At 36.3% G+C, this 9,481-nt stretch overlaps 1 protein-coding gene across 1 annotated transcript in view; it reads right to left on the bottom strand.

The window, feature by feature from the left end:
* LOC107700985 (BMP/retinoic acid-inducible neural-specific protein 3-like) overlaps window positions 1-9,481 on the bottom strand; it is a 93,792-nt gene that overhangs the window by 33,544 nt on the left and 50,767 nt on the right. The window contains exon 5 of the mRNA XM_016502865.1: window positions 4,891-4,996. Within this exon, the coding sequence (XP_016358351.1) occupies window positions 4,891-4,996 (106 nt within the window). The remainder of the gene's footprint in view (window positions 1-4,890; window positions 4,997-9,481) is intronic.

The following is a 9,481-nucleotide window of genomic DNA, read 5'->3' as shown; positions in this document are numbered from 1 at the left end:
TCTATCAATCTATCTATCTATCTATCTATCTATCTATCTATCTATCTATATCTCTCTCTCTCTCTCTCTCTCTCTATATATATATATACTACTGCTCAAAAGTTCAGAATTGCTTAGATGTTTTTAAATAAATGTTTTGAAATGTAATTTATTCCTGCGATGGTAAAGCTGTACCAACAAGCAACTAATACTATAATATTTTTGTATTTTTATATTACTTTAGTAATATATCTATCTATACTTATCTATACTTTAGTATCTATCTATATATAGATATAGATATAGATATATAAATATATAGATATATATTAGGTCTGGGTAAAAAATATCGATATCTCGATTTTAATCGATTCTCATTTTACAGAACGATATCATTCTTAAATCCCAAGAATCGATTATTCTAGCCTGTTTTGAGTTAATGGACGGAGCATTGAAGGGCACCTCACATACAATATATCGCAATAAGCATTGTGCTTTGGTACTTTTAATATGAAACAAAGTCTCAGATTTCAAATTCTGTCCATTGTATTGCAGTATTCAAACAACAAATGCCGTTTTGGCGCTGTTTAATGTGAAGTGACAGATCGTTGTAGCACCTCAGATCAACAGATGCAGCAGCGCGAGTGAACTGATCATCTCCTCCACATTAATACCAGTTTCAGCACAAAATAAACATGACTAAACATCCGAAGGTAAGTTAAAAGAAATAGTACAACTTTACAATCCGTATCCTGTCTCATGTAATCGCTCAATAAGTGTTTCTGCCGCACAAAAACGTCAATATGGGCTTGTAAACAATGTCACGTAACGTCACATTTACCTCAGAAAAAACGTATTCGGTGATCATAAACTCATTAGTCAGATAGAAAAATAAACTGTAGAGAGGGGCATTTTGCTAAATATATGCACCATATAACATATTCATTATAACCTTTACTGTTCTTCAGTGTTTCATTTATGTTTGAATAAATCCATCAAGTTTTTATGACAACCACTATTTAAATGTTTATATAATAAAAACAACGAATTGAAGTAGAAATATTATTATGTAATTGTAACTTTATTTTAAAAACATTAAGTGTCATTTTAGCAGTTGTACTACAAATCAGTCAATTTTAACCTTCAATATTATAGTAATGTACCAACTGACTCTCATGTATATTTTACAGCATTAGTTGAGAGATTTTGTTTTTCCTTGAGGAAATTTGGCATGTACTGTACCTGATATGTATCTAAAATAATCTATATTGAATCGAATTCGAATCGAAAGTTTGTGAATGAGAATCGAATCGAATTGTGAAATTTGTGTCAAAACCCAGCCCTAATATATATTATTTATAGTAAGTAAATTTACTTTAGTTTTATTTATTACAGCTAACTGTTGTTCGACTGTTATTAATAGTAACCTAATTTTTGGACCATTAGTGCAGGTCTATTTCAGGAGTCACGAGGGTCACAGGTACACGGAGGTGCATCTTTAATTTAACCAATCTAATAACAGACTCACTCACAGATCATCATTTCAAAGTTCAAGTGTAATTTCAAGTGCATTTTAATTAAGACTTGACTTTAAGTGGTGAACCTGATGTCTAGACTGGTTGTGAACATGTATGCGGGCATTATCACATTCAGGTTTTTCTTTTTTCTTTAGTTTTATCTCTCTAATACAGGGGTGTCGAATGTCGGTCCTGCAGAGCTGCAGCCCTGCAGAGTTTTGCTTCAGCCCTAATCAAACACACCTGAACGAGCTAATCAAGGTCTGAACGGTTACTAGGAAGCTACAGGCAGGTGAGTTTTAATTAGGGTTGGAGCTGAACTCTGCAGAGCTGCGGCTCTCCAGGACCGGAGTTTGCCACCCCTGCTCTAATATTTTCAAAACCTATTCAAAACAGTGCTGCAATGGATACACATTACTATTATTTCACAGCCCTGATTTGGCTCAGCAATACAGGACAGGCTGACTTGGGGAACAGACAGCATAAAGTGGGTCAGAGAGGCAGGCAGCCTGACTGCTCTAACAGCATCATTGATGGGAGTCCTATTTGGGACGGTGAGGTCTGCTATGTCAGCGCAGTAATGGGGTAATGGGATGAATAAAGACCAACAATCTCCGTGGCAAGGTCATTCGGCCGTAAACCTCTGCCATGAACTGCAGGCACGCTGCAGACAGGGAATCAATGCGGCTGTTGTGGAATTCTCCAGACTGATTAGATATTTTGATAGCAGGCAATGGAAGAATTGACATTTGCCCGGGAAACAATTTATTGATTATTTGAGCAATTGGAACAAAGCGGTAACAAGATGGAACAGTTGTAAACAGGGTCAAAAATGTATTGTTTGTCAAACTTGCCAATGGCAGGTGAATTTACTAGTAATAACAATCATTTTTTTTTTCATGAATCTGTATTTTGCATTTGCCTTTAAAAAAAATAATTATATCATATCTACCTTATCTACCTTGTTATCGAAAGAAGACTATAATGCTCACCAAGGCTGCATTTAATTGATAAAAATACAGTAAAAACAGTAATATTGTGAAATATTATTACAATTTAAAATAGCTGTTTTCCATTTTAAGATAAAAATATAACTTATTTATGCGATGGTAAAGCTACATTTTCAGCAGCCATTACTCCAGTCTTCAGTGTCACATGATGCTAATATAATTTTAATATGCTGATTTGGTGCTTAAGAAACATTTCTTATTACTATCATCAATGATGAAACATGTGCTGCTTAGTAGTTTTATGGAAACCTAATATTTTGTTTTTCTGAATTATTTCATGAATAGGTTAAAAAAACTTTTTTTAGAATTTATTTTTATAACAATTTAAATGTCTTTACTTGCATGTTTGATCAATTTGATACATCCTTGCCTAAGATATAAATTTCTTATAAAAAAACAAACAAACAAATGTTTTGAATGATAATGTTTGCAATTTCTAATAAAGTTACCAACCAACCTAATAACATAATAACATGTAAAAAAAAATCTACGCAGACATTTTGGAGAGCAGAACCCCTCTGTTCCCTTTTTTTTTTTTTTAGATGTGATCTCCTAAGGCCTCCTCATCAATACTCACCTATGAATTACTAATGAAAGCATTCAGTGCTAAATGCATGAATCCACCAGCCATTCCACCAAGTGAAAGATTCAGATTTCACAGCCCAGCTGTGGGTGTTGAACACCTGCTAATTATATTATCTGAGAAAACGCTCTTCACAGCTTTACCAGGTCTGACATCCTTCAAGAAAGAATCGATGCCTTTTGCCTTCATATACAGCCTTTTTGAATTCCCTTCCCAGTGTGAATATTTATGATGTGTTCCTCAGTATTTATTCATCGGATTGTGAAAAAACAAGAGACAAAATTAGATGCAGTCTTCGTCTTAAGCTTTGGCTTCTGCTGGGTAGAGAGCCAACAGTGTGGGGAGCCTCACAAAAAGGCTTTCATGGCTTTCATACCGGAGACAGCTAAATAGCTGCTCTTGTGCCCCCTCCTCCACAGACTTTCTCTTTTTAAAGTGAACGAGAAGAACATGAATTTTTCCTGTGGATTATTTCAGACCTCTATGGTATTGACGGCTTGATGTCCTAATTTTAATGGGACTACATTCTGTGCTCTAAAAGGACATGGCACTTTGATTGAAAATATTTAGGGAAGCCCCAATAAGTGAATGAAAGAATGCAGAAAGTGAACGGATACAAACATACACAAATATAGGCCAAATTCCTCTCCCTTACATTTCCTTCTCCAAGTACTCAGCAAAAGATAAGCTGTGGTGCAGAACCCTATGGCTAGCTTATTAAAGTAGTTACACGAATCTGGGCAGCAGGGAACTTGCTTCAGGAGATGGCAGTATTAAGTGGGTTGACAATTTAAATGTCAATGTCAAGAAGGCAGTGGAAATTGGCACAGACCACGTGTATAATTAGCAACGACTAGAGGCTTAAAACCTTCTTTTTTGCTCCTTTCAGTCCTGTTATTTTCTCTCTTCTTTTTGTTGCTCCGACCACCTCTGACTTGTGGTGACACTGCTGTCACGAGAGTGTGAGGCGAATTAATGCAAGTCTAAATGCCTGTCTTCTGATGACTCTACACTTGCTTGTTGAAAGTGTGAAGACAGTATGAGTATTAGCAAGTGATGTGTTTCTCATAACAGGTCTGCTATAGCCAGACTTTTGGCTTGGTCCTTATTGTAAATAATTCTGGCCAAGAAGCGCCCACAGGAAGTTTGACTGACATGTACATATGCCAATTAGGGTTTGAGGTAACATTTTACAATAAGGGTTAGCAAACTACATGAACTAACAATGAAAAATAATTCAAAAGCATTTATTAATCTTAGTCGATGTTCATTTCAGCATTTACTAATACATTATAGTACATACATCTTTTAATATTATTTAATGGACCTGAGCTAACATGAACTAACAATGAACAACTGTATTTTATAAAACTAACGTTAACAAAGATAATAATGAATACTTTTAGTTAATGCATTAACTAATGGTGAATTTTTGTAAATTGTCACCTGGTTTGTTTTTATGTATCATGTTACTCTGTTTTTTCTTTTATTTGTTTATTTATTTTACATGTAAAAATTTCCATTTTATTTTTTCAGTTCATTCTTAATTAGGATCCTTTATAGCATTAATCATGCATTTACTGATATACTGTGTGTGCCTGCAGTAATTTGCTTGTAATCCGTTGTTCTGCCAGTTAAAGAACATTTAGGGGACTTGAAACAGCCTCAGTCAAATATATCTGCCCATCCTTAAAACAACAACAAAAAACCTTCTCACTGTACATCACCAGTGCAGTTGTTACAAGTAAGACCTAACATAGGTGCAATGTTGTTCTTCTGAAGACCACATCAGCTGTCATACCTTTCAGATGGATTTTATTTTCTGGGCTGTGCACTAGGACGGAGCTGACGGAATCCAGGCTGTCGTAGTTACTGCATCCAAGAGGCCCCGTTCTGGTCTCCGTTACCTAAGAAACGAGATATTTTAATGCCTTATTATCATTGCAATCATGCACCTGTTTGTTCCTCTTCAGAAGCGGTAGAGTGCTGAGCATATGCCGTTGTCTAAAACAAAGCAGCACGCCTGTGCAATAAGCCAGAGTCAATATCTAAATGTCACCATTGCCCATTTCAGCATGTCAGAGCAATCCAAAAATGCTCACTTTGCAGAGCGCCGTAAAAATAGTAAATTGACTCCAGTGTTAGGTCCCAATGCATTATTAATTTCAAATCTAGAGAGCAGTGAGCCATGTGCAGTGGCGCAGTTTTGTTAACAGGCCCTAGTGTTAAATATAAGGAGACTCTAAAATATTCTAAAATAATGTGTGTCTAACCTGGCATTTCAATTGGGACTTGGATACTGGGGTGATGTTCCTGGACTTTTTAATTTTTTTTATTGGGTGGCTGTATTTGTAAAATTAGTGTGTGTCTTGACTAATCAATAATCAATTAATTAATGAGATAAAGTGCTTGTAAATTGGTGGTATTAGGTAGCATCAGCAGTTAACAAATCAATAACTTCACTGACTTGATAATGTTTGATTTAGCGAATGAGTTTGACTAGGGTAATTTCAACTCGCTAATCACTTCAACACTGTCTTCAACGTGTTTGTTTCAATCAATTCGTTGAAAAGAGCCTGTTCAAAAGAACAACTCATTCACAAACCTGACTGCTCACAAAAGCAGTAAATGTTGCAAATTGTAACAACAACATATTCATGGTTTCAAATGATGTGAAAAAAGTGCTTGCTGTTACCTTGTTAAATTACAATTTGATGCTCTTCACAAATTTTAGCAAAGCTTACTGAATTGTGCCCAAAAAAAAAAAAAAAATGAAGCGTTGACGCTAATGAAAATGTTTGTGAGTGTAAGAGGATATTATATCATAACAAGCTATTTAATACTGAAAGCAATACAAATACTTTATCATTTTTTGTGTACTATAGACGGTATATGACTAGATGTCTTTTGTCAATAAGAAACAAGACTAGATTCAGTTGGTAATGCATTCATTTTTATTAGTAGCCTAGTTTTTTTTCTAATACTGCAAAAAGAATTCTATTTACAAGGTAAGTTGGCTATGAATTCCATAAATGGTCCATGTTTAAAGCCTGTAAATGCTCTGATATACTTGAAATATCTTGCAAATATTTCACCAGCACAAATAGCTTTCTTTTGTAAAAAATTTTGTCCCACCGCTTTTACAATCTTGATGACACCTGTGTTTTGACAGCAGTTGTCACAAAATTTGTGATTTTACACACCATTGTCAGGTCTTTGTCTCAAAATGAAATGCTGTAGCTAATCCAACACTAATCCAAATGCAAAGGATTTGGGACCATGTCCTCACAACGCCATAATCATTAGTTTGGATATTTCATTTCTAAGTTTTTTTCTCAAATGAGTAACTTCTATTTATCTTTGTTGTTGTTGTTTTTCTCTCTCTCTCTCTCTCTCTCTCTCTCTCTCTCTCTCTCATTTTAAATATTCTTCTGTAGATGTACATTTTAGTAACTTGCCCAACACTGTCATTGATTAATGACAGCATGTTTTTTCACATGAACTCTCTTTCTGTCACTATTTATGATCACGTGAATTTAAACATATTAATATCTTTAAAGTGCCCTTATTATGCCATTTTTAAGGTTTCTAATATTGTTTTGGGAGTCTCCTACAATAGGTTTACATGCATGCAAGGTCAAAAACGCTTTCGTTTTCTCAAAATATGCATTTAATATCTCATTTTCCAACGATTCTCAAACGATTCATTCGAAACAGTTCTAAGATTCAGTCTCTCTAAACCCTCCTTTCCGTGAGCCTACTCTTCTCTGATTGGTCAGATACCCCAGTCTGTTGTGATTGGTCTACCGTGCACAGCTCGTGTCGGAACGATATGCCCATTGCCATAGTTCTGTATTTTGAACGATCAATAGAAAATATAGACATCCATTATTCATCATACTTACAGGTAGTGATTCAGTGGAGCCAGCTGGTCCAAATAAAATGGGTACTGAGCCATCTTTCAAGAGCAAGCATTTTGTGAATCCTGCATGGAACTCCCCGAGATTAGAGTAGCAGTAGTCAGTAAAATGACGGGAACACAAAAAAAGATTGGAGTTGTACTGCTGTGGTACATTGGAAAAAATGAATTTTAACCACTGATTCATTGCAGCCTCATCTTTCGGAAGTGAAAATAAAAATTAATTTACTTTCACAACATCTTCTCGACATTATGCTAACCACACAAACAAGCTACAGTGTTTGTGGGTGGGTCAAGTTGTTCGACGTAGAACATAGGTTGGCATTATGCAAATCTGTTACCCCTTGACATGTAGCAATCACAGAAGTGGGATTCGAATTATTGCGACTCGTTTAGGCTGTTCAGAGTTGATTCTTTTGGGAGACAATAGCTTTATTTATTGTGCACTTTCGGCATCTTTGCAGATCGTTTACATTCACATACAGCTACATTAAACACTGAAATGAAAGACAATATTCGAAATGGCATAATAGGGGCACTTTAAAAAATCTTTCGATAATGTAAACTAACATTTGAAACATGGAGATTCATCAACATTTATCATAATACGTACACATACATGCACGCTTTAGCATTCATTTATGAACTACTTTCTCTTTTCTGAAGTGTCGCACACATGCCCTCCTCTGCACCCCGTCCCACTGCAGCATCTCATTAGATCACTTGTCATTTACGATTGCTTACTGCAGCTCAATTGCTCTCATCCTAATAGGACTCCAGGCTGTCTTACTGTTTACGCATAAAACCAGACAGTAATCCATATAAAAGCCTTAACAAAACCTGCATTCTTCATGAGGAAATCATTCCAATTATTTTTCTGAAGCATGAACAGCTCATGTTGTTGCAGTGATAGCAGTTTTTCCATACTGAGACTAACATATACATAGAGAGAGAGAACTATGGTTATATACAGTATTATGTATACACAGTGTTTTACTGTATGTAGGATACACAGTATGAATGAATAAACAAGTACAGCTAGCAATTCTACGCTAAACCTAACCAAATCTCTTGTCTACCTGTCACCCTGCTGTTTTTCCTCCCCTACTGTATGTTTTATCAGCGGCACTTAATATTGACATCTATTTAAGGAATGATATGACAAAATAACTGGATAACACTAAAAACCAACATTTTCCACCCTGCCTCCTCAGAAAGTGTCATGTTTTGTTGTTGATCTTATATTTACTGGAGCTGTGTTTCCACGGCGTCCTCTGCATGCTTTTCTTAAGGGCATAACAAAGGAAATGAATGCCTGCGGTACAGTACTTTCCTCTCCTTTTCTGTAACATCTCACATCATCCACAGGCCTTGAAAACTCCCACAGACCACAGAATGCAGCCCATTCTTTGTCAATTGAGCTGCTAGAGGAACGCATATCAAGTTGACTAATTTGTCAAAAATGCCTCTGCCTCCGCTGTGGAAGGCACAGTTGGCTAAAGACTGCAGATGCATTCTGAAAGCAGTTCAGGAGTTCATGACATGTGACAGGATTTTAAGTGCAGATTCTGAGCTTCATTGATTTTGACAGCTGATGTTGATTATACGGCACAGTCAGGTCGCTTGACCAGTGCCAGCTATCTAGAGGCGGCTCTTGACATAAATGGTGCAGTGTTCTGAGCTCCCACCCTTAAATACTGCTGCTCATTTACATTCTGTGCTCAGACAGAAAAATGATATAGGATTCGCTCTTACAAAAATGTACAGTAGAGGTCAATACCATGTTAGTTATATCACCATTATATACCGTATTGACCCGAATATAAGACGATGTTTTTTTCTTGGAAATACATTTGAAAAAACGCGGTCGTCTTATATTCAGGGTCTAGACTTTGACATGTCAATAATACACCCACAACAATAGGTGGCGCCAAAGTTTGTCTGATTCTCACCAAAATTGGCTCAGATCATCTTCAGACCATGCTGGCAAAAAGTTATGGAATTCAAGTTGATTCGTCCCACCGTTCTCGAATAACGCACTAAGGAATTCTACGAAAAGCACGTAAAAATTGATGTGAGGCTATATCTCCGCAACGGTTTGGCGTATTGAGACCAAACTTGGTGTGTGTTATAACAAGCATGACCTGAGACTACCTGCAATGTTTCGGCGCAGTGCCCCCTAGTGACCAGGAGATATAAAAAATACATATTTTTGCATATAACTTCTGAATGGTTTGGCTAAAAATAACAAACCTGGTCTCTTTAGATTCGGTGGAGCATGCCGAGTCGAACCATACCAAATTTTCCCATGTCTGCCATTTTGGGCGTCGGCCATTTTGAATTTTGTCAAAAAATGCAATATTTTAAGAACGCTTAGACTTTATTACGAAAATCAGTATGCATCTTCGGCACCATGCCCTGATGGCACTCAAAAAGTTTGGGCGCAGCGCCACCTTGTGGTCAAAAGTTATAA

This window comes from Sinocyclocheilus anshuiensis, unplaced genomic scaffold, assembly GCF_001515605.1.
Source record: "Sinocyclocheilus anshuiensis isolate Anshui unplaced genomic scaffold, SAMN03320099.WGS_v1.1 scaffold1143, whole genome shotgun sequence".
NCBI lineage: Eukaryota > Metazoa > Chordata > Actinopteri > Cypriniformes > Cyprinidae > Sinocyclocheilus > Sinocyclocheilus anshuiensis.
Note: the sequence above shows the minus strand (reverse complement) of the source record. Positions and strands in the feature narration are given on the sequence as shown.